Raw genomic sequence first — 26050 nt, 5'->3', positions numbered from 1 at the left:
GGGAATGAGCACATATTTAACATTAGCACTATTGCTGGCAGCGCTCTATCCAGTTGGCAGCAATCCAGAATCATGCCATTATGGATTGTGGAAATGGAAAAGTAATTCAGTTTCACCCATCTATTTGCCTCTCATCCACTCCTGCTCATGTCCTCACACATACCTCAGGCTCCTATGCTACTTTAGCAACCATCCCTTTTTTCTCACTGTTCCTTGTTACCCACCTAGCCGGAGTCTGTCTCTGGAGATCTCCCACTGCGATGAGTCGTAGGGCAGGTATTCGCACTGCTCATCCAGTGGCACCTCCCCCGGGTCCATAATGATTGACAGATAACCTGTCTTTATGTCTGCTGGGTTAACCTGAAGTTCAAGGTGAGACGAGAGGTGGGCTGAATAACAGGGAATCTTGGAAAGGAAGCGCTTGGACACGCAGCGCAAATGTGAAACGTAAATAACACGAGGACAGAAAGAAGGAAAGGTCGATGGTATACTGCAAACGAGTGAAATTACCTTTAGTCATGCTCTTATTAGAGTTAGAAATATGTCAGCATGCTCTTTTAAAGCACATTTAGTGTTTTTCTTTTATTGCTGAAAGCAAAGAAAATGATTTGTATTGAAATATTAAATAAAGTGGCCCATCTGCGCTTGACTGACAGCAGCCACTGAAAGCCACCGAAGGATGAGGCATTGTTAGCAGGAGTCTTCATGACCTCATCACTAACTAAATGCTGCAGCTGATAAGCTTAGTAGCTACTTAGCATGCAAAGTGACATTAGTAATGCACTTTTAGGGAGTGAATGTTTGTCTGGTGGCTTAAGCACAGGCCGTGTGCATTTGCGGTGCTGTGTACAAAGCATTAAAAGCACACTTTTAAAAAGTAAATGCTTTTGTGCTCTGTGTTTGTCTCTGGATGTGTATTTAGTTAAAGGACACCTGTTTTTGTTTGTTTGTTTGTTTGGCAGCCTTCAAAGCCCAACATGCAACAGCAGCCATGTTGACTTGAAACAGAAGGTAAACACGGGTGTTGCTGATGTCATTAACTGAGCTTCTTTTCTATTCAGGAGTGAGAGCAACACCTTTGTTTACTGCCTATTACTGTAGTTACATGTGGTATGTTCATGTTGTGTTTACATATGTTTTATAGCCTCCTGTCATGACCTGGCATTTGTTAGTGTTAGTGTGATGCTACGGTTGCAATGCAATCTAACTAGCTAAGATGAAGACCTTAAAGTATTCTGTTCAATTGTTACTATTAAAAGTGCTGATCCAAATAAAATATGTCAAATATGTCCTGTACAAAGTACAGCCTTCTTCAATTTTAAGGTTTTATATAACAGGACATCATAAAAAAATAATTTGGTCTTTAGCAGGTCATAACATTAGGCAAATACAATCTGAGATGAACATTTACACCTGACAGGTGACACTGTGTCATTATTTATTTAACAAAAATTGAACCACTAATGCAGAAGCAAAGAGTGAACAACTAAGTGCATCCTTTTTGCTTCCACATGAATTAAGAGGTGGACAAGTGCTGCTAATGGTAAAATGGACTGGTACTTCTATAATGCCTTCACCCAGTCACACACATTCATAAAGCACTAAATTTCATGCCTAAGCAATTTTATCTAACATTCAAACACACACTTGAGTGTGAGATTCAGTACTTTGCCCAAGGATACTTCGACAGACTGGATGATCAATCAATCCACCCACCTACCCATTGATTGAGGACCCAGTCTACCACCTGACCCACAGCTGAAATCAAATGTACTCGAGTAACTGATTATCAGCAAGTTAAGTGCATCGGCACATCAGTGAGCACCTTGTAAAAGCAGAAGTTTGTTGGTCTGGAGAATTCAGGTGTGTGTTAACATAATGACAATCTTCCCAGGATTGGGCACCTTAGCCCATCCACCCCAGTGTTAGATCGTGCAATACTCTGAGAGGCTGCAAGCTACACCAAAGACTCTATAGGCCTCAGTGAGGAGATTAAATGTTACAGTTAAGTAGAAAACCCTCATCTCTCTAAAAAAACAACAACATGGCAGCACAGCTTAGGTTTGAAAAGTTAGGTTTAGTTTTGAAAGGTTGCATTTGGAACAATATGATTTGGACAGACAAGACTAAATTGGAGATGTCTGACCATAATACACATCATTAGAAAGGTATTTGAGAAAAATGTAGCATAGAGGAGCAGAGCTAGAGACAGACGAAAGGTGGAGAGACAAACATTGAGATGCTGCAAGCAAGACGGAGAGAAAAAAAAAGGAAAGCCATCTCTAATTAAAAGAGAGACTCACCCTACCAAGTGTGCAAATAAAGAGCAAATGGATTCTCATTATGACCACGTTTGCTGCTGTTGCTAACAGCAGCAAACGATTCGCTCTATGCGCTCCTAGAAAATATCACTAACTGTCTCTGGATGTAAATGACAGACTTATCTCTAACAAACAGATTGTGCTCAAAGATAGACAAAACAGGAGTCAGGGGTCAAAGTGCCTCCGTCACAGCCTGTCGGCTCCTCTCGAAACACACACAGACACAAACTCAGACACAGTGATAAGTGGCGCCCTCTGACCCGCTTCACATTGCAGAAGATGAGAATGAGCAAGGCCCAGAAGAAAACGGCGATGACTCCAGTCCCGATAAGAATTACAATCTCCACGTTGGCCCGGTCACTTGATCCTTATCGGAAAGAAAGAAAGGAAGAAAGTCAGTGTTAGATGCAAAGGGTTTAAAAACACACACTGCTGAAAATTACTCAGCCCTGTCACATGGACTGGTCTTTTACCAACTATAGGGGGCACTAAATTACAAAGTATTTGCCCCACAGCTTTCTAGTAAACTCCTTAAATCAAATCGTTAGAGTTAAATAAATGTGCTGGGCTGACTTTCAGCCATTGGCCATAAAACCTCTTCCAGCAAACTCATTCACCAGCTGGATGAGAAAACACAGTGTTTCACTGGCTGATGACTATGATTTGAGAGCCGCACATAACAAAAGCACAAAAACTAGAGTTACGGTGAGAGTGTGAGAGGTGAAGATGTGAGCTCAAGGACAACTGCGATTTCAGGCCTGAGTGCACTCGAAAAAGCACACGGAGAGAGCCGGGAGAGCGTATGGTGAATAGATTCAGGTGTCTCTGTGACTGTGTGTGCGTGCGGCTGTCTCACCGATGACGCTGACGGCGGCTGAGGAGTTGACACAACCGCGCTGGTTGCAGGCGGTGCAGGTGTAAAGACCAGCGTCCTCCTCTCTGACCCGCTGGATACTCAGCGTGCGGTTTGAATCCTGCAGCTGGATCCCTGCGAAGGAGGCACCGGGGGATGGGGTGGAGATGGGGGGGACTTGTTAGTGACACGCAGTCAAACCCATATTCGAAGCCTGTGCTGTGTGCTGTGACTTTAGTGCCACTTCTTCACCCTTTCGCATTGTGAATTCAGCACCATTTTCCACAGCGCCTTTTTGAATTCTTGTCACACCTCTGGACCTCCATTTGTAGCATTCATTTATTATTCCATCATCCCGCCGCGCACCCCAAACAGTCCCCTGTGAGTGATCCCAGGGCATCAGCTGTTATTCAGACTTGCATTGACCCACCCTACAGGCTCATCACCTTCAGATATTAAGAAGAGATTAAAAAGCTAATGAGCTGTGTCGGCCTGAGAGGGTTTTATGTGTGTGGGTGTGTGTGGATGTGTGAGGAGCTCTACAGCAAAAACATCATGACAGGAACTCCTGATACAAGTTCTATTTGACCCACTTGTTCCACAGTGTGAGTGTGTGGGATTGATGTGCGCTTGTAAAGGAAAGCAATGGTATCCTAGAACCAGACCTTTCCTTTTTATTTGGTTTCTGGATTGATAGCTAGGACAAAAACATTCTGAAGTGGTCCAATGTTTAGCAAAAACACTGCAATCTAATCCCAAAGACCATTTATCCATGACAGTGGAATGCTTGATCTGCATTTGATTAATCTCCTAAATCTGAACACTCGCAGGAGGTGAATTTTTCCAAGAAGACAACGGTGTAATCTTGAGAAATGGCAATGTCACAGACTCGACAAGGGGGCCGTGATAAAGTTGCAGCCGGTTGTGCCAAAAATGACTGAATACCACTGAAAAACACTTTGTTGTGCACACACAGCAACCTGCAGAGCATCGTGTTTGCACTGACTGTGCTGACCAGGAAGAAAGTGTAGAAGAAATCCTACACCGAGGCACAATTTACATGAGGAAAAATATTGTTCCAAGAGTGCAGGCTTGCTGGAGAGAATGTGTGACGGCAACGTTATTAGCATGTTGTTGACCAGGCTTGCAAAAACATGAGAGGGTAATGTCAAAAGCAATCGCACACACTGAGAAAAAACAATCCGAGGCTGTCACTCACAAAAAGAGCTACTTATGTTTCCACTTGGAAAACTGCACTACAGTACTATAGCTATAGATTTCAGCTATTTTTGCGCCTATCAATCATTCAGAGGCAGAAAAGACAGAAAATAAAGCACAACATTAAACATACAAGAAGTTTACCTGAATAGCTGGACTGACATTTGATCACACTGAGTCGATGTATCTGTGTAAACATTAACAAAGCCTACTGGGATGTAAAGTGGATAATACGAGTCCCATCAAATAAAGCCTCACAGGGGCAGGCTTTCTGACTTCTTGTCGGCGTGCGTGTGTGAATGCGAAAGCCCCGTCCTACAAACACGTGTATGAGCTGCTGTGATTTATTCATGCACCTGACATTTGGTGGAGAGGCTGGTTGTCTTTGAACCAGAAGAATCGGGGCAGAGGTCTGCCCTCCACGTCGCACTCCATCGTGAGAGACTCGGTCACATTCACTGTTTGGTTGGTGAGGCTGCGCTTATAGCGTGGTGCCTCCAGGGCTGCGATGGGAGAGAGAAGGGAGAGCAAAAGCCAGAGACAGATCAGCAATGGAGAAGGTGAAATCAAAATTATTTCACTATATCGACACTATATCAACTCAAAGAGGGCAAATGTACAAGATGCACTCTTGTGGGTTTGAAAATCAGGGCAAAAGGAAGAAGATCCCATTAAAGCGTACATATGTCCTCCAGGCACTGACGCAAGCTTACACAGCAAACAGCACGAGCGAGGCAGGAATTTGTTTGTGCTTTTCAGCCCTGCTGCATCTCAGCTCTGTTTTCATGTCCCTACATATTGATGCTGTGCAGGCATCAAGTATTTTCTCCATTATGTGTGGATGTGGGTATCGAGCTGCGTGGGATCTTTTGAGTGTGGGTATTTTTAAGCCTCTAGCATCTCAGCGCCAGTTCCGCTGCGACCCATGTGTGTTGCCACTGCCAAGGGTTGAGTTTTTCTCTATAATTAGTGGTGCAGCCTAGTGCGCTGGAGTTAGAGTGACTCTGCTTTCTGCATTCAGCGGTGTGTGTGTTTGCATCTCTGTGTCTGGAGCTTTAATTCCCCCTTATTGCTCACCTTTGACAGAGATGTATCTGAAAAGGCACTGTTTCTCCCCACTGCGTCTGCTCTGAGCCTCACATACGTAATGCCCTTCATCCTGCAGCTGGATGGAGTTAATAGTGAAGTCCAAGACCCAGCTGTTGGAGGGCTCCTGGAAGGAGAGCTCACCACGGAGAGCCTCAGCATATAGGTGCACGCTCTTGCAGTCCAGCTCCTGGGGCTTACCCTCCTCGTCCTGCAGGGCCCGAGGGTCAAGACGGTACCAGTGGAGCTGCTCATAGGTGTAATTATCAGCACTGCAAAGGAGAGACACTTTCTCCTGCTCCAGGGGATACTCAGACTGCTGGACATCTACATTGAAGCCCTCGGGGATGGCTTTAAAGATGAGAGAAGAACAGGCAGGCTGGTATGTTACCCTTACACAGAAAGGCTTTGAATTACACATCAATAAATACTCCTCAAAAAATGCCATTTATATAAAATATAAACCAACAAATGCATGTAGGACGGCGTTGTTATGAGGATCCCAGCAAAAATGAAAGAGAAGTTTTGTTTGTGTTTGCTCACAGGATTAAGAAATTCTGCAGCAACATTAGGCCTTGTTACACTGTCATTAGGCCCTTAATGGCAGGCCAACTTCAGTGTGAGTTATTTTCACAAGGACTATTTCTTTGGCATGGAAGCGTAAAGAGGCAACAGGGTGTTGGGCACAGACTTCTAATAGTTCTAAAAGAACAACCCCACAAGTTGCTTTGAGTGTTTCTAGTTGGGCTGCTATCACAAAGGAGCTCTACTTTTTTTTTTTTTTGGTTGCGCCCTGATGTCCTGTTCTGGCCACCGGTGCACAGATGCCAGCGATTTCAGCCCGAACATAGCCTGCTGCGTCAAACCAAACCAACTTTCACATGGAAGATCATCACTTTTAAAGTGAGCAGTGCCCAAGTCAAAAGAAGGCACATTAAGTCATGTGTGCAGCCAGAAACCCTTCCCCCTGGCTTTTTTGTGGGGAGTGTACCCTATACTCCTCCTCCAGAGTTGGGCCAGAATTGGACAGAAAGTTCTACTGTGGCATGTGCCATCATGGAGCTCTTTTGTCCCCACAAACAAAACTGCAGCTCACCATCCACCCCCATTTGCTCCCCTGCGTCTCATGTTCTCAAAGGGGAATTCGAGTTGAAGTGTTGTCATTTTGACTCGCTGGATGTGATCCAGCACACGCTGCAAACGGGCACCTGCAAGTGGTCAGACCGTGACTTCCAGAGTGCAATCCAAACTTAGCTGGGGTGCTGGAAGCGGCGCAGCAACCTTGATGTGCCAAATTGAAATCAGACATGCTTTTTGTTTTTTATTGGATTACTGAAACATTTGAGCACAGATCATACTACATACTGCAGCGCGCATTCTGTGTAGGCTTATCATACATTGAGTAGCTTTATTATTCCTGCAGAGGATCAGAGCTGACTGAGTCCTGTGACAGAACAGAATGACCCGTTGGCTCTTGTGCCCGGGAAATCAATTTGAAAATCTTTCCACCTTTTTTTTTTCGAGGTAATTAATTTTTCAAATCTAATTTTCCACCACAAACTCTGCTCAGCTTTATTGTAATAGAGTGCAGCAAAACTTGGATCATCATTGATCAACCTTTGGCTTTAAAACCAACCAAGCTCCTATTTTTTTCTCCCAGCTGAGGAAAGGCAGTTTGTTTGTTTGTCTTCTTTATGGATCGTCTTCAAGCTTCAGAACAATATACTAGGCCTCGGGGGACATGAGCGCTTGGGTTGGCTAAGCATTTGACCTTGACCTTCATTGTTAGTGCTCAAGGTCAAAGTTTATCTTGAAAAACATTTAAAGAAACCATGTCAAATAATATATCATATGATAGATCTGTACAACACACTTTTTGTCTTTTCAATATGACACCCTATGATGTCACAATGACGCCATAAAGTTTTGCAGAATCACACACTGGATGAATATGTCTTAAAGCTCGAGTTTTTATAGCTTATAGAAGCCAAAAATGCTCCAATCATATACTAAAGATAATAAAATACACAATTTTAGTATGTAATACTTCAAGGTCAAAGGTCAGGGTCACAAAAATAAGGAAAAAAGCTTTAGTTTCCATTCAATCCTCTCCAAACTTTGAAGCAACATAGTCATCATTTTTGTTTAAGCTCTTTAAAACCGTATTTTTTTCAATACAACATAATATGACTTCACAATGACACAAAATATAATATAATATAGCACACTCGATTATGACCTTACCAATGCTAACATGAGCAAAGAATATCAAAGTTTTAGTATAGCCCTTGGCCTTTGGGGGGAGTTGCGCTCTGTGAGTGCTCCTGTTTCGCATTGTGTTTGAGAGATATCTAACCACACATACTCACTGGTTACATAGAAGTAGATAAGCCGCTCATCTTTGCCCACTTTGTTTTTAGCAGAACACTTGTACATGACGGACACGCTGGCATTGCGAATCAGAAGTCTGCTCACTCTCTGCGAGGCGAGGAAAGGAGGACGAGACTTTAATTCATGTCGTGGAGACGCACATTTTAAAAGAAAGTGCAATCTGCTGTCGTGTAAAAATCAGGTTTTCTGCTGACAGACCAACGACACACAAACTCGCTCAGGTGTGAGTGAAAAAAAATAGGGCGTTTGCAGCGTGAGCGTGTGTATGTATAATTTCCTCTTACGGCTGTGGTTTATAAATGTGCAGGCGTGGGTACGCGTACATGTGTGCCTGGATGTGTTTATAACTAGAACTTGCAGGAAGTCTGCAGAGGAAGACTGTTCTAAATATTTCTACTGTGGAAATGGCTCTTGATTGACAAATTTTGTTATGGAGCTCAGAATTTGGGACACTTACATAAAAACATCACAGGTCACAGATAGGTCCACTTACAGAAAGGCCTTCTTATGGGTTAGGCCGTAATTATATTCTGTAATCCTTTACCCCAGAGAATCAATTTATAAGCAGAGCATGTCTGTCCACAGAAAACCAGTAACAATCGCAATGAGGCCTGACGAACCTTCTCTCGTCCATCCACAACTTCGAGAGACGACTCGATCGGCTCAATTTCATTCATCGCATTCTCCGAGTTAATGTCCTGCCAGTTCTGACATTCTGCAATCCTGTCACTCCGGCTCTTCCGGTCTTGTCGGGCCCTGGAGGGAAGCAGAAACACATTCATGACACCTCGCCTCATTGACATGTGCAGCACAGAGTGGGCAGTGGGTGAGAATTAAGGAGCACGTTGAACGATATCCTGATGTTTTATGAGAAGTCTTTTCCCGCAGACTGTATAGCATTTCACATCAGCTTGAAGCCCTGAGCCAATGCAATTATGTCCTAAGTGTCCTAGCAGTTAATGGACAAATTACTCTATCAATTATGACTATCCGCAGTGCGAACATCACAGGAAAACTAATGAAATTTCTATTTAGTATTTTCACCCATCTGCACTACTCTGCATTAGCAGAAGGCCACAGGGGTCAGTTTCATTTTACTCTCTACATAATTTACTGATGGTAAATGTGCATACGAAAAAATGATAACTTGTAAATACCAATTTACAGTATTGTACTTTGCACATTGGATGCTTGCCCAGCCCTTGTACTTAACACATTTCAGCCAGTGGTGTTGGGGATTATAAACACAGAAATCAAATACCATCAGATTTTCATTTGAGCCGTCTGAAGAGTGTCTGATTGACAGCAGCTTCATCTTTCAGCATGAAAAGCATACCTGTGGAACACTATCAGCCCTCCCAGAGCACGGACCTCAACATTATTTTGACAGACAACAGAACAAAAGGCAGCCAACCCATATGGAAAAGAAATAGTAAAAACTTCTATGATTTACTCATGAAAGTGGCCACTTTCTCATTACTGTCATATATTGTTTTAGTAAGTATCCAAAACATACAAGTTTCATTATATAATTTTTCAAGGGATCTTATATCTGTTTTCACTCTTGTATGCTTTTCATACAAGTTTCACACAAGACAGATACAAACTTTATAAGATTTATATATATCTTTTCCATATGGGAACATCCAAACAAGTGCTTTGAATGTCCTTCAAGATGCATGGAGAACCTTTCCTGAAGACTACTTAAAGAAATGTCAAGAAAGCTGCCTGACAGAGTTCAGCCTGTGTTAAAGAATAAAGGTACAAACTCTGTGTTTGCCTTAGATACCATATTTATTTCAATAAATAGGTACACCTATTTCCCTTTATCCTAGCAGTATACAAAAAGCTGAGGTGCAATTCAAAACGACTGTAGATAGGCAGAAATTTACTAATTTATAAAACACAATATCCTTTTACTGACCGTAAAGAGATCGCACGCAACATTTGGACCATAGGCAGAATAATTTGCAGTAAGCCTTTTCTCTTACTCCTAAATTACTTATCAAACTCCTCTTATTGGCACGTCTATGGCTCAGTAATTAGGATATTACACCTCCTTTGTCTAATCCATACTGTTGAAGAAGTGATGTGCCGCCTTAAAACCACCTACTTGTGAGCCAGGGGATTATTTGCTTTTCCTAGTTCTAGTCTCGATGCTAAGCTACGTTGATGAGGCTTCATATTTCGCATAGAAGTCTAGCAGCACTTTTAACAAGTCACTGAGCTCAGATATCGATAGCAGACCGTTCCTTTTAACTAAAAACAATCGTAAAACTGTGTGAGGGCCTGCTTTTTGTGTTCACTTGTTTTCTGTTCCCACATGAATGAGAGAGCTCCACAATGTGCTTTATGAGCAGATTTGTATATGCAACAAACACGCACACACATACAGAGATAACATCAGACAAGACATTGCTCTCCTGAAAGTAATTTCTCAGGCTCTGAAGAAAAAGACCAGCACCACCGAGATTACAAAAGCAAACGCCTGATATTGTAAAATTACTTTCTTTCATCAAGCACACTTCATCAGGAACACACTGTGCTGCTACACTTAACAGGAGCCTGTAAGGAAGGACAGGTTTAGCTGGAAGTCCTTTGCTGTATTTCGGACCGTCACAATGGACAAGGAATTTCAAAATATTCAAAGAAAATTGAAAAAAAAAAATAGAGGCAGAATTCACTGTCCATGAAATGGCATACTAGATCCACAGTGGCTAAAACAAAATACAAACTGAGCACTTTCAGCCAAAATTAAACCAAAGCTGCCACTGCTGTGAGTTTCAGACTGCCTCTTAGACCAGGATCGAAACCTTGCAGCTGCACTCATGTTGCATGCTGACATGGAAAGGTCAGAACAGCAATATCTTCCAAAATTAAGCCTTGGAGGAAGACGGTAGAGGCAGGTGGATATTAGAGCAATATTCAGTGGAAGCGCACAAAACACTGGGGCTAAAGAAATAGGAAACAAGTGAGTATGATTGCATGTTTTATGTGTGTATTTGTATTGTGTAGCACTCTAGTTAGCTTCAATCACACCTGAGAGATTTATGTGCGTTTCATGTGTGTTGTGTCTGTATGTGTGTCTTTGCTTATGCACAAAGCTGGACCATAGCACAGGAGAGTGACAGGCACATTATTACTGTGTGGGGGAGGAAGCTGGCTGGACGTCGAGCAGACGCTTTCCTTTAGTCTCCTCTTTCCTCCTTCCTTACCTCCCCTCTACCTTCCTCTATATATTAGCTCTTTTCATCCACAGCCACCCGCCCCGCTGCCCCCTTCTCTCTCTTCTTATCATCTCCTCCCTCTCTTGTTCGCTCAGAGCCAGTGGATAATTTCACACTGACCTCTTCTTGTTATTTGGTCTCACATAACGATTCATGCACAGCTCTTCCCGCCTTTCCTGTCTTGTCTGATGAAACCTTATCTTCACACACACACGCAGTTGCAAAACTACCAGTGCTATATCAGAATGAGTCTGGGGCTGAGGTTTTTCTTACACTCTGCTTTGGGTGCTGTTGAGGACACAGGGGCCCCAGGCCCTCCACTGCCAGCTGATGTTGGGAATAGGGACACCGTAGGCGGTGCACGTCAGCGTTTGGCTGCTGCCGCTGGGGTAAGGGCTGGATGGATCTGCCACCTCTTTTTCATGAATCTGAGGAGGAACTGGGGGAAGAAGAGAGCTAATAAATCAATTTTTCCAGGAAGTCATAACTTTTTTATGCTAGATAGAGGTCTCTTTATAATTGATTCATGCAACTTTTTTACTCTTTTGCTCCTTTCTTTTGTAAGATTTTCAAATTAAATCTACAAAAATTCGACTTTCCTCACTTGTGAAGGCAGGGAATCTCTATAACTTTACACTGCTGCTTTGTTCCTAAAATATCTGGAGGGATTTTAACTGGAGGTTCACAGAGCAACACACACATACCGTTGACGACAAGCGTTATGTTGAGCTTCCTCTCTAGTCCAGCATCGCTGTTTTTCAGGACCACCGTGTACAGCCCGGAGTCCTCCTGACAAACATCCTTAATCTCCAAAACATGTTTAGGGTGCATCCTCATCCTTTTCATCTTGAATTCTGGGCGCTGGTTTATTAGCTTTCCGTCTTTATACCTGGTGGCACACACAGATACACAAAATGTGCTCCTACTGAGATGTCCTGCTCTTTAATTGAGCTACAAATCTCAGATTTGCGAGGCCTAATTATGCTTTTGGACATTTCCAATTACATTTAATGAGACTCCTCTTACCATTGCGTTTCGGGTGCCGGTAAGGCAGAGACATTTACTTGTAATTTGTATGACTTCTGGCCAGCAGTTATCTCCACAATCGGTCCAATTCTGTAATCGAGGTGGATAAATGGTCCTTCTGGAATCAGAGGCATTCAGTTGTTTACATAAAAGGCTTTAAAATCTTAAGGTCAGAGTACGAAACACTCGCCTTCGCTCAGCTTAAAACATGGCAATCAAAAGCGTTATACGTGTCTCCACTGTAGTCAGCTTGGATTCAGTGAATAAATCCTCTGGTTCTGACTTTAAGTCACTTTTTAAGCCTTCAGCAGTAAATATTCGATTGATTTTTGGTAAAAGGAAAAATAATACATTAATTATTTTGCCTCATCTGAAAAAACCCTTTAATCCATAAACACTGCTCAATTCCAAATTCTAAGGTATTTTTCTAGAGCTTGTCCACGAGGTAAGGATGGTGCGCTGGGTTGCACGTGTCGTGGTTTTGGAGTTAGACACTGCTCAAGCAGATCTCTGGGCAGACTCGAGCAAGCCCTTAAAGCCCTTTTCCTTCTGGAAAAAATCTGAAAGTGAAGTTTTTCAAAAACATCAAAGAGAGAGCATACGACACCTTTGGTGCACCTTTAGATGTCAGAGTTCGCCTTTCATGTTTTCTGTGTTTAGTTATGCTCCTTTTACTTTGGTCTGTTTCACGTCACACATAATATCACAAACCAAAATGTTTGAAAATAAAGCTTTACAGTGATAAAGACCATGTGTGGCAGGAAAAATTTATGAATGTAATATGTTTCATTTTGATTTTTTAAAAATCGACACCAAATCGATACCAAATATCGATTTAATATTTTATGAAATAAAATGTTGATATTTTATTAAATAAATCCAATTACTCTGGTAAATGCAAGTGCAAGACGGCTCATCTCATGCACAGAAATCCTGAGGCAGCGTTAGAGCCAAACTCGAGGGGGCTCGACTCAACTGCCTGTGTTCTGGTTATACTCCTACAGACCTGGGAGGTTGCAGAGTGCAAATATAATAGTTAAATGTGAATTTCTGTGAAGTGTAAATGTTTCTGTCTGTGTAGAGAGCAACAGATGATTTACCACAGTTAACCAATGCATTATCAGGAGTAGATTGCATGTAATTGCCAGCTAAGTGGCAACATTTATGGCAGTTTTTTTGTGCTGATGTTGGCATGTTATACAATCTCATTTGCAGCAAAAATAACAGATGAAACGAGATAACTTCAGCTTATTGGATAAAACAGATATTATAACAGAAAGCAATATATGTTATTGGAATACTCGGCATGTTGCAAAAAGTTAAAAATCACAATAATATCATAGTGTGAGTAAAGTATTATGATAATTGTAAATATCAACACTTCACTTTTGATTCCACAGAGGCATCCGATGGAAGACATAACACTTATTAGTAAAAAGCATAGCATTATTGAGGCACTGCAAATTATTTAATCCCAACATAATATGGTATCGTGGGGTGATTCTTACCTCTATTAAATATGTGACTTCATTAATAACTTAAAACTATAACTTAACTATAAACTACAATTGTCATGAAGGTAGCATCAAACACAATCTAATGCAACTGATTGGCGTGACAGAGGAGGATGCTGAGGACAGGGTGAGATGGAGGCAGATGTTTGGTCAAGTTTTTCATTACAGGGATTATTGTGGAGACTGACCATAACTGCACATAGAGCTGGATTATTTGCTATGTTTGCCAGCATAACTGTAGATTTGGATGGTTAATGCAAACTTTAAGAAGACTAATGTATGGACAAAAAAATAGAAAGTCTTACCATAAACTACGACCTGAGTTTGTTGGGTGTAAGTCCCGTCCATGCTGGTAACATTGCAGGTGTATCGGCCGGTGTCTGTGACATTGACACTGTGGATGGTCAGGGCGCTAGAAGCCGTTGTGGCTTGAGACAGAGATTCACGGTTGGTGGTAACTTGCACCAAGTCATTCGCCTGGTGAGGAGAAACAAACTGTGATTGTAAATTCAGGTTTGCTTCTTACTAACACAACATGCGATGCACTGCTAGTACCTGTTTGCTTGGGAAAGACCACTGGATGTCCACCCCTGCGTTGAACTCCACCATCGCTGTGCAGTTCAGGGTGAGGGCCTCCCCCACTAACAGCTGTACTGGCTCCTCAGGAAACAGCTTGACATCGTAAACCTGACTTCCTGTCCGTGAAAATAAAAGGGCGAGGTAGACCCAGACAGAGGTAGGGAGACAGTGAGAGAGGTCAGAGTGACATTGTCAGCAGTTTTTCCTGAGGAAATGACTTTCCTTTGGACCAGAGAAGCCATCCCAGGCTACTCTAAAACTTTATATATACATACATACACACACAATTTTATATATATCTAGATGTGTGTGTGTGTTTGTTTATATATGTGAATAAAACTGAAGTGAAGCATCAATCCCGTTTTGCACACTGGACAGTGTATCTGATGTTTAGGTCATTCTCTCTGCATGGAAATGACTTTGCACGTAAAAGAAAAAAGGCAGACTGTGATTACTGATTGTTTATGCAGTCCATTAGTGTGAAGAGTGAAGCCTCTCCGAGTTTCTCCTCTGACTGATGTGGCTATTACATTTGGCTGGGAGCGGTGAATATGAGTTTCCATTTGCCCTCTGAAGACAGAGGTGAATGAGCTCATACAACAGAGCGTAGAGCATCTGGATCACCCTGAGTTCACGCGCTATGAGAGGGAAACTCAACATAAAGTCTCTCGCCTTTTCAGCTTAGTTTTTCAAAATTTGATTATGCCTTCCTTTTCCATCTGCTTCTCTTTTCTTCTTTTCTTTTAGTGCTTGTGACATAATGACTCTATCCTTACATAAAAATGGAGTTGTTTTAGAGGAAATTACGTAATTAAATAAAAGCCTCGAAATTGTCAGCATTAAGGCTTAATTGGCTCGTCGACTGCCATGGAAAATTATGGGGACAGGGCAGTCAGTCTAGCACCACCTTTGATTTTCTAGCTAATTTCTCTTTCAACAAGAGCAGAGAGTCAAATCTAATTCAAATATTTGTCCTGGGTTGGGAGTGTTTTTGTAACTCTGTTCACCCATCCATCCAATTTTCTGCTGCTTTATCCGGGTTTGGGTCGCAGGGGCAGCAGTCTAATCAGAGATGCCCAGACCTCCTTTGCCCCAAGTCACCTTTTCCAGCTCTTCTGGGGAGGGGGAGCGGACGCCAAGGTGTTCCCAAGATCACATAGAAATAATCTTTCAGTTTGAGCCACAGCAGAGATAGCGTGAGCTCCTCATTTCTACTCCTTGCATCTTATTCTTAATTTAGCATACCAACATACTGATACACCATCAGCATCAGTGCAGACGCTTCTCCAATCTTTTCGTCAGTCTCCTGCTCCACTCTTCCCTACTTGTAAACAAGACCATGAGATAACAGCACTTCTCCTGAGGCAGAAAATCATTCCCAGCACAGAATGTGCAATCCACCCTTTTCCAGCTGAGAGCCGTGGCCTTGGACTTGGAGGTGCTAATTGTTATCCCTACTGCTGAAAAACTGCCCCAGTGCAAGTTTGCAATCATCCCTCAGTGAAGTCAAAAAAGCACAGACATGATCCTGAAACCACTGAACCTGAAACCTTTTGCCCCTTGGCTGCACCTAGAAATTCAGCAAGAAACAGATATGGTAACAAAGGCAGCACTGCCACAGTCCAGTACCCACCGGGAATAAGTCTGATGTCCTGCCAGCAATGTGAACCAACCATGTCAATTGTACAGGGACTGAAAAGCTCTTGAAGCACCCTACAGAACATCCCAAGGGATGTGGTTGAATGCTTTCTCCAAGTCTATAAAAAATTGACTGGTTGGGCAAACTCCCAAATATTTCTACTGGAAAAGCAAGAAAAGAGCTGGGGCCATTGCTCCATAACCAGGAAGTAAACTGTGTTATCTTTCCTAAATCCTAGCACTCCCCTGGGATATACGTTCCCAGCGAGGATAAGCAGTGTGATCCCTCCCGAAGTTGGACCACCACCCTAGTTTGCAAATCCAAAGGTAATAACTTGCACTTGGTGTTGCAGAACTGTGTCATACAGGAAAGTTGCTCAATACCGCCCAGCCAATATTATCAGTCGATATTAGCTATTTGCAGATACATTATATGAGCAAATAATTTACATTTATTTTACAACAATGAGAATTAAAACAGGAAAAAAAAACACTGGAGAAACACCCCTGAGCTATGTTACAAGTGTTGCATAGTCTGTCCACCACAGCATACTCTGCGACTTCCCTGTTGGCAATGCAGGTGTTTAGAGTGCCATTAACACAACAACCGATTGATCTAAACAAGTAATCCACAACTTCGTGTGACAAAAAAACAAGATTGTTTTTACCCTGCATTGTTATATTATCTTAGCAGGGACACATTATCTTGTTTCGTGTACTTGAAAGAAAAAAAGATATTGGCTGATATATCAGATTTTTATGTTAACAAATATTAGTGTCAGTCTTAGAAGTCCTATATCGTTCAGGCTCGAATCCAGACCTATGAGAAACTCAGAGCGGATCTCATCCACCTCAAGGGATCTGCCCAAGATTTTTAACTAGCTTAATGTTCTCAGTTACAGTAATGACCCAGTCTTCTCTGTGTCCCAAAGCTCTGTGGTGTGTCATTTAATGCTTGAAGTTAAAAGTTCAGCTAAGAGTTCAGCTGTTGCCTTTTGGTAGGACTTTGTGATAAATACCTAAGGATACTTTTGAAACCTTTGGAGGAAACATACTGTTTTACCTGTAGTGTGGAACACGTAGTTGTCCGAACTGTACCAATTGCCTCCCAGCATAGCAGCACAAAAAAGCATCAGGAGAGGTTCCTTGTCTATGATGTTTTTGGGAATGGACCAGCCCCGCTTGTTGTCCCATCTCAGCCTCTCCTTCTCCAGTGGCCAGGGATTGTACCACATCTAAATGCACAAAAATGATTGCTGCTGTTAAAATCATCGATTTAAGCACCAGCTGAAAACTTTAACTGGAGGAACAGAGTGTGAGAAATATGTTTTGGGCACAAACCGTTTTCAGGGTGACATTCAGATCAGGCACTGTGACCAGGCATGGCACTATTACATCCGTGGAATGGCTCTTGATGAAAATGGTCTGCACGCTGCCGCTGTTGAGGAAGGGCTGCTCTGGGTCTGGATGCAGACAGAGAGAGACAGGGAGCAGGGAGGTTAACCCCGATAGCAGCTGGGGTAATGGCAGCTATTACTGAGTTAACTTCATGTACGGCCGGCCAGATCTCCCCCATCCTGATAATGACCCCCAAGGACACACCTCATGTGTAGTTTATCATGATTACCAACAGCTCAGTCTGTCCCCGCCTAGCAAATAGCGGTAAGGACCTCTATTACACATCAACTGAGAGACAGACAGCCAAGAGGTTTAATCATCCTCTAAACAGTGTTACAATTTCACCTCAGGCTCTCTGGTGATGGAAAATATCTCTCCACTGTGTTTCATTCTTAACACCTTGATACTTCCCTTTTTTGTTGCTGCAGCTACCGATGCTCAGGACTTTGGGAGGCATCGCAGCAATTGTTTTGGCAATTTACACTGCAGCTCTTATCACCATAAAAGCTAATATTCCCTCAGCAAGAGATTATGTTATTATAAAAACCTTTATCTCTCCCGCTTTGCTGTCAGTACCGGCGATGTTTGAGCAGCAGCAAATATGTTATATGACATCCGAGCTTTTCTTCTTACGTCTTGTTTTGCATGATAAGCCTTCAGTTATTTCCATACTTCTTGTTTTTTCTGCACAACTCAAACCTATCACTTTAAGCTTCTGCAAGGCCAAACAAAAAGTCATATCAAGAGGCTTATATTTCTGCCCTGCAGTGGACTGAACACACACACACAAGCAACAGAAATAATAGACAGCGTTTCGCACTTTAACGTCTTCTCGATAAATCACCCGTAGGTATCAGACTGCAGGAAGAGATCTGCTACTTGAGGCGAGGACAGGTTGCAGAGCAGGGTGAGCAGGTGTTTGTGTGCTTTGCATTATTCTACACATGTAAAAATACAGTATATTCATGTATTCAGATCAGCGTCTGCACTCATATGCGCGTTTAGAGCATAGCGTTAGAGCCCTGAAGGAGTAAAAGGCTGACATCTGCCCGTCTAATTGAATCCACATGTGTCCCCTTTATCCTTCAAAACACTGGGTCTAATTTATGGCTGCAATTCCATCTGCTTATGATCAGCCCCCCGGATAGATCTGTGGAAACTGTTTTGGCACCTTGTCTGAGGCGATAAACAGGCGTTTCACATGAGTGGACTGGTCAGCAGGATTCCCCGCCATGACAATCATCTGTCTCTCCATGTGCCTCCTCTCCCTCAGCACACGGAGCGAGGAAAAGTAAAGAGACAACCCTTAGGGACAAGTCCTGAGTTCTAAAGTTCAAACTATGAGCTAGTCTGAAACTTGTATATGGCAAAAAAATACTGATAGCGAAACACATTTCATTGGTGTTCTTTGATATGTTATTCATTTCGATATTACGAAAAACAAATAGCACATTAATGCTTTAATTAGCTTCCCATTCCTGTCTTTATCAAAAGCTTTGCATGGCTAATATCTGAATCCTGCCAACTTCCAGGGTGTGACCGAGGCAAACTCAACAATTTTCACTTCTAGTAACAGAGCGTCTGCTTTGATATTAGAGTAATATTCAAAACAGGAGATCTGCTTCCACAGGATGGCTACCAAAGAAAACAGAAATAAGGACTAAAGGTTCCACATAGCCAAGCCAAAGAGCTGCGGACCAGATCAAGCAAGGGGATGAAATTTTAGCACATTTGCAGGCTTGTGTGACTCACCCATGACAAAGACATAAATGCTGGTGGCAGTGGTGCCTTCAATGATGGCCTTGGCATCCTTATATGAGCAGCGGTAGTACCCCGTGTCTTTGGCCTGTGCCCCATTCAGGACAAGCTTCTTGCAGTACGGCAATTCCAACTTCCCCGGACACTCGCTGACTAAGGCCACCCTCTGCCCGGGGGCTGAGGTGGTCTCCAGCTGGGAGTGACGCTGGGTTAGGTCTCGTCCAACCAGAGTCTGATCAGGCCAGGCCCAGGCCAGAGTATTAGATCCCCTGAAGAGATGTGAAAAGTCAAAGGACACGGAACAGATTTAATCTTAGTACTTAAAATGAAAAGTTGTATTATTGGAATTAACACTCAGATTGTCACATTACTTGTGGTGTACCACAAGGTACACTCCTAGGTCCTTTAGTTTTTTCTTTTTTTTACATAATTCCATTTTACCAAAGTATCCAATGTCATAAAGTCTCTCTTCATTTCCAAGCAGACAATATGCAGATATGCATTAGCTGACATCTACCTGTTCTTAGATTGTTTATTAGTGATGTTAATTATTCGATTGCATAAAACTTTCTTTCTGCTTATCAGTCAAAATACTCTGTGCTAAATAAAGACATTATTATTACATTTTTGTTACATGTTAAGTAAAAAAACGACAGTGTTTGTGTGACTGTGAGTGTGCATTTTGCACTTGTAGTGCTATAAATTTTCCAGAGCATCTGTACATCCTTGTTTGCTTTGAGCTTTGTCACATAAATTCAGTTATGTTAACCCAGAGGCATTACGATTGCAACCATAATTGCCGCCTGAAAACCGATAGCTATGCTTTCATCACCTTGCTCCACTAAACAGCAATGACAGAAATGTGCACATGGTGCCAAAATGTGATGGCTGGAAATGACACAAACATGACAGATGATAATTTAAGTATTTTACAGCCTCAGTGAATAATTTTCCCTTATGGGAGGTTTATTTTTTTTAAAGATGAAAACATTTATCTGAGAAATAATCTGGTAAAGACCAAAAATAATATCAGCTTTAGCAAAGACAGCTTTTCTTCTTCTTTTTTTTTGTTCACCACAAAAACAAAATGGTTAAAGGAGGGACTGCTTGGGGCAGCAGACAGCACAGCTGAGATTTTATAGGGATATAGGATCATTATCATGAGTTGATTCATATATGAGGCTCAGTTTAAATCGGATCTGGCTTTGCTTTAGAACAAAAAAAAATCTCTCTTTCTTATAAGACATGGCCCATTGTTTATATGGTTTAGAAAAAGCAGAGTAAAACAAGTGCAGACTTTTCTTATTTAAACTGACAGTTTGCATCACAATTGTAAGACGTATAAAATGCTATGAAAACTATTTGCAATGCATGAGTGTCCAGATCCTTTGTTCACGAAAGATGCAATAAAACTGGTAACTTTTTTTGAAAAATGAACTGTAGCAGAGTCGAAATTTATTTTTCTCATTTGTTGATTGCAAGTAACACATTTTTTTTAATCTATCAATGATGATTTTTTGTAATTTCCTGAAAAAACACACAGTTTGTCATGCACAAGTGCATGTAGTCAGTCCAAAACGAGAAGACACACATACCTGCATGTAAGAGTGAGTGTTGTGTGGGCTGCAATCACTAGTTCGTCTTTGGGGCTGTCGAGGACGGGTGGAGTCATAGAATAGCCTATCACCAGACCTGCGGGAATGAACAAGCCAACTGCATTAGAATCATGTTACACAGGTCAGTCAAGACCTAGTGTTTTTGACAGAGCTGCTGGTAAGCTGTCAAATCTCTGAAACACATCGGGAATCTGAAATCTGACACAGTGGTTATTACATTTACAAGCTGTAAGGCAATCTGCGGCTAAAGGAACTGGTCCCTGATGCTGAAAAACACCCAGATAGAGAAATTACGGCTCGCTCATGAGGCAATGCTGGTGTGATCTCTTTACCTCCGCCTCTGAAACAGCCACACAAACCATTTGCCCTTGATTTATTACAAATGCATTCACTTCACTCATCGGTGCTTGGTTAATATAGCTGGCCTAGAATGTCATTACCATAGTAGAGTCCCCTCAGGGTGCTATTAGCGCTTAGTCAGACTCTGCACCTACAGTCGATCATATATAAAAGTGTCACCATGACTTATGCTCCACCTGGATATCATTAGAGATGAAAACACACACTGTGCTATTGCAGGGACTGAGTGGCTGTGCGGTAGTGGAGAGGCTTTCTGAGCATTTACAAAACAAATCATGACCATTTTCCCACATCAGACTGAATAAATAAATACATAGTGTGCTTCAAGGCACTTTGTTACAAAGCGATGCACAAACATCAAAACAAACTGAGAAAATATGCATGGATAAGCATCATAAACAGTAGACTACAATATAAAAACCCCTGCACTCCATATGTAAAATGTAAATAAAAACAAAGCAATGATTTTTATTCTCAAAATTTCCTCTGCACAAGAGACGAGGCTGAAAATCAGTATTGAAATCTAAGATCTTCACACCCTCAGGTGCCACTGCCTTGAAAACAGACATGTCTCTGTTGTGGAAGTCATTGCATAGGCTGAAGGACACTTCCAGAAACCACTATCTGTGAAAACTGTTGACCGTGCCATCCATAAAAGCAGGTAAAAGCTCCATCATCCAAAGACAAGCTTTCTAAGGGGTTAAGCTCATTTAAAATGGACTGAGGACATTTGAAATTAGCTTGTGGAAAACTGATCTGTGTTCAGAAAAATTTAAATGTGGAATTCTTTTTGGAAAACATGGATATGGCATCTATGATGGTATGAGGGTGCATTAGTGCCAATGTATCTTACACATCTGGAAAGGGACCATCAATTCTGAAAGGTAATACAAGTTTCAGAGCAACATGTGCTCCCATCCATCGTGTCTTTTTTAAGAAAGGCCTTGCATGAAACAATACTTAACTGCATATTGCAGCTATTACAACAACTTGGCTTTATAGCAAAAGAGTCCAGTTTCTGAACTGATCTGTCTGAAGGCCAGATCTTTCACCAACTCAAAATATTTTGTCCCATTATGAAACAAACGATACAACACTGAAGACCCAGGACTGTTGAACAGCAAGAATCGTATATTATCCCCTATTGGATTTGTAAGTTTCCTCACTTCCAAAGAAATGAACTACCTCCAATTTTTATGGTAGTTTCATTTTAATGAAGAGAAACAGAATATCATCTAAAAATCCAGAAAAACACCTCACTTGAAAGTTAGAAAGTGATTTGCAAGGCATTGAGTGAAATTGGTGTTTGATCTTTAAGCAAAACATGAAGTGGTACTTGGTGAAGAAACTTCTGTTGGCAACCACAGCGGTAATATGCTTCTTGTGGTTGGGATTTTGGGCCGCTTCTCTCACCCAAGACTTGAGTAGGGAGACCTGCAAAATTTCAGTCCACTACAGCATATTATGTTACCAGTAGTGTCCTTGGCCACTGTGGTCCCAACTGCCCTCAGATCATTAACTAGTTCCTCCCGTATAGTTTTGGACTGACCCACAGCTTTTCTCCTGATCATCTTCATGCCATGAGGCACTGTCACCTTCTCACCAAGCTTACTGCTGATGGTCTTGTAGCCCATTCCAGCCTTGTGCAGGTCTACAGATTGTCCCTGACGTCTTTTGACAGCTCTTTGGTCTCACCCTTGGTGGTGGAGAGGTTGGAATGGAAGAAATGGATTCTGTGGACATGTGTGCTTTATACACATGATGAGTTGCGATCAGGAGTATTTGTAATTGATTGATTCATTGACTGGTTTTAATCTGCGTGTCACTTGGGCACACAGCCAATCTGTGGGAGCCAGAGTTTTGGCTGGGTTGTAGGGGGTAAAATGCTTATTTCACTCAATAATATGCAAATCAATTTACAATTTTCAGGTATGTGTTTTTTTTCCTGAATTTTTTAGTTGATATTCTGCCTTTTTCTATTAAAATGAAAAAGTCGTAAAAACTAGAGACTGATCATTTTTTGTTAGATGTGAACAAAGCTACAAATTCAGCAGGACAAATGCACAAATATAGTTATGCAAGTAGCTGAAAGGCTATACAAATACCTTTCATATATTGGATCAGTATACTTTCTTTTATAAGCACACAAATCTATCTGGGGTCAAAACATTTGTACAATGGCGCTGCATATGCGCATTTTATATTACTGACTCACACATCTTCTAGGTCTAGGCAACAGCAGCTGAAGTGCCCAGCAATGGTTTCACAGCAGCCAGTCATGACCTGCTGCCAATCAAAACTCAGAGATCTGTACAGCTGCGAATCTTAAACACCAGCCTTGTTCCTCCTACATGTCCCGCCGCCCAGGGAGCATCACAGAGCCAATTTATTCATATGTAAATTTTTCATTTTTACAATGTAAGCCCAGCTTCCTTTGAAAACTTCAAATGATAATTTCTTAAAGAAATCATAAGCGATTTCGAAAAATATGCTGATTTGCTTTCTTGCTGTGACTTAGATAAGAAAATCCACGCCAGTCTCACATCTACATGCAGCTGCAATCAACAGGCGGTTAACTGAGCTTATCACAAAGGCGAAAACTGAGGCTGCCTAGCGAGCTGCAAATACACAAAATACAATAAAGCTCAGAAACAAAGTGGACTAACGGAAGAAATCTGCAATAATAGCTGAAACATCTGATGCTTGACTAACAGGCAGAAGTATGCTGTAACTTCCTGTGTTGCAAAGCACGGTAAAAATAGGCAAAAATGACAATAAAACAATGCCCCAGATGTGTCCAGGTTTTTATTATAGCCTGTCTTATTTGCAGTGTTTCTATTTTTGGTTATGTTTTGTATATTTGCAGTGAGCTGCTTTTGTCGTGTAGGTGGCAGATTACTCAGAGCCAAGCTAGCTGTTTCCCACCGGTTCCAGTCTTTATGCTAACTTTAGATAAACGGCTACCTCAGCCTCAGCAGTTATCTGTAGTTTTGCCAAGAAAGCAAAGAAACATCTCCCCTATAAATTTGAAAGTTGTATTATGTTATTATTCCACTAAAAAAAGAGAGCTAAAATAATCCTCTTTAACTTATCCTGATTTATTGCTGCAGGAGATAACAACTGTTAACAGTAAAACTGTCACCGACATCTTCTCACAGATGTTAAAACTGACATTAGTGAATTATTCAGAGCTAATATTGGCATTCTCAACAAAAACAAACATGCTGAAGGCTGCAGTGGGAGTCGGTGGCAGTCCATAAATCATTCCCAGTTTGGTGCCCAGCAGGATCTTCCTTCCTTCCTTTTTTCCGAGATCTTTACTTTGCCTCGGAGGAATAGCAGAGACTCCCCCAACGTATTGTCTCTGCTGTCATGTGAACTTGCCACCAGATTCAGTCCCATCACCGTTTGAGATGCTGCAAAGCCAAACAGCGGGCTGTGAAAATTGCACACACAGAGGCCAGCATGAGGCTACAGACCAGGGGAAAGTGAGAAAGGAAATTCCTGTCAGGACAAGTCCAAATTTCTATTTTAAGATGCGTGGATTTCCTTCCCACAGGCACCAGGAGAATAAGATCATCTCGAAGATTCTTTGCTCATTTTTTAAGGACGGCAAATAGCTCCAGCAAAGCTCTGGACCACCCACACCTTTCCATTCACAGACCTGGATGCAGAGTGTAATGGGAGACCTACAATATTTCATCAAGTTCATGAATTTTTACATTCAAATGACTGAAAAAATAATGAGGTAGCTTTAGAATAGAAATAAACTTTATTTTCTTTATTGATCACCTTAATGTTCGCATCAGCATTTTATGTCAACAGTAGATTAAATGATGTGTGCTAGTAAAATGTGCACAAAGATATGAATCATTTATTGTGACGAATTAGCGAAAATTGCCAACCGTGCCTTTCAGCACTTTGGATCACTTTTATGTTTGTCAGCTCTTTGTTATCTTTCCTGCCACAAACTTTCATTCACTATCTTTTGTCCTCAAATACATAATTTTGAAGAATTAGGCCATATCGTATTCATAAGGACCTCACGGTACCTTGTTATCCTAACAGAGCACTTTTCTTTCAGACGTCAGGCTTACTTGTGGTTCCTAGAGTTTATAAAAGTAGAATGGGAGGCAGAGCTTTCCCCTCACTCCCAGCTCCACCCCTAAACTAGCCTGTTTCTGCAGGAGGTTTCTTCCTGTTTAAAGTGAGGTTTTCCTTCCCACTGTCTCCAAGTTCTTACTCATAGGGGGTCATCTGATTGTTGGGGTTTCTAATATTGTTCAGTCTTTACCTTAGAATATAAACCACCTTAAGCTGACTCTTGTTGTGAATTGGTGCTAATCAGAGCGGCATAAAAAAATGCTAATTTCTGATACCAAAAATTGTTACCACCACTTAGAAAAAAATGCTTTATAGACGTGCATTTTTCTGAACATGGCCTCTCATGCCTCTGTGAGTAGTAACTGTTCTAAAAAAAATTAAAGGTAGAGGTGGTGTTATGTCCAGAAGGAGGTCAGTATGGATGACCGGGTGCACAAAATGTCACACTTGGACAATGAAGTCTACTGTTTACATCCCTTTAAGCACCACTAGTGTTTGCTTCTTTTAATCTTTACTTAGGTGCATAAACTTTTTTAAAGAGCTATTGTTAAAGAGAATTTGCATCAAAAACAATAAAAGAAAGTACAAATGACAAATTACTTCACTAAGCAGACCCGCCACAGAAATAATATCAAAGAGGTGGCAGTGAACAGCGCACACTCTGCCACCCACACATCTGACTTTATTCATTTCTGCCATTTTTTAATTATTCCCCACAAACTTGAACCACCTTCATTACAGCAATCTGTACAATAGTGTTGGACTAAAATGATATCGATCTCTGACTCTAGAGATACAGTTGACTTACAAACAATATATAATATGTAAGAATCCTGCACGCAGGCTGACATATGGTGACAGCTGTTAGACGTGCAGACTGAGTGATGAACTGGGTCTTAAATCCCCTTTGTAGATGAGTCTCGGTGATGGATGCTTCCCTGAGAAAAATCTGTTGGGAGAT

General features: G+C 41.7%; 1 protein-coding gene across 1 annotated transcript in view; it reads right to left on the bottom strand.

The window, feature by feature from the left end:
* flt4 (fms related receptor tyrosine kinase 4) overlaps window positions 1-26050 on the bottom strand; it is a 47156-nt gene that overhangs the window by 8348 nt on the left and 12758 nt on the right. Inside the window, exons 2-17 of the mRNA XM_005719686.1 lie at window positions 20605-20701; window positions 19004-19278; window positions 17195-17316; window positions 16917-17088; window positions 14192-14331; window positions 13942-14113; window positions 12123-12240; window positions 11801-11985; window positions 11370-11535; window positions 8490-8625; window positions 7848-7956; window positions 5470-5829; window positions 4749-4895; window positions 3178-3309; window positions 2582-2688; window positions 225-360 (exon numbers count right to left, since the gene is read on the bottom strand). Coding sequence (XP_005719743.1) covers window positions 225-360; window positions 2582-2688; window positions 3178-3309; window positions 4749-4895; window positions 5470-5829; window positions 7848-7956; window positions 8490-8625; window positions 11370-11535; window positions 11801-11985; window positions 12123-12240; window positions 13942-14113; window positions 14192-14331; window positions 16917-17088; window positions 17195-17316; window positions 19004-19278; window positions 20605-20701 — 2574 coding nt within the window. The remainder of the gene's footprint in view (window positions 1-224; window positions 361-2581; window positions 2689-3177; window positions 3310-4748; window positions 4896-5469; window positions 5830-7847; window positions 7957-8489; window positions 8626-11369; window positions 11536-11800; window positions 11986-12122; window positions 12241-13941; window positions 14114-14191; window positions 14332-16916; window positions 17089-17194; window positions 17317-19003; window positions 19279-20604; window positions 20702-26050) is intronic.

The sequence above is a fragment of the Pundamilia nyererei genome, unplaced genomic scaffold, assembly GCF_000239375.1.
Source record: "Pundamilia nyererei isolate P.nyererei 1_Seehausen unplaced genomic scaffold, PunNye1.0 scaffold00001, whole genome shotgun sequence".
Taxonomy (NCBI): domain Eukaryota; kingdom Metazoa; phylum Chordata; class Actinopteri; order Cichliformes; family Cichlidae; genus Pundamilia; species Pundamilia nyererei.
The sequence above is the reverse complement of the archived record's forward strand: the minus strand, read 5'-3'. Positions and strand labels throughout refer to the sequence as shown.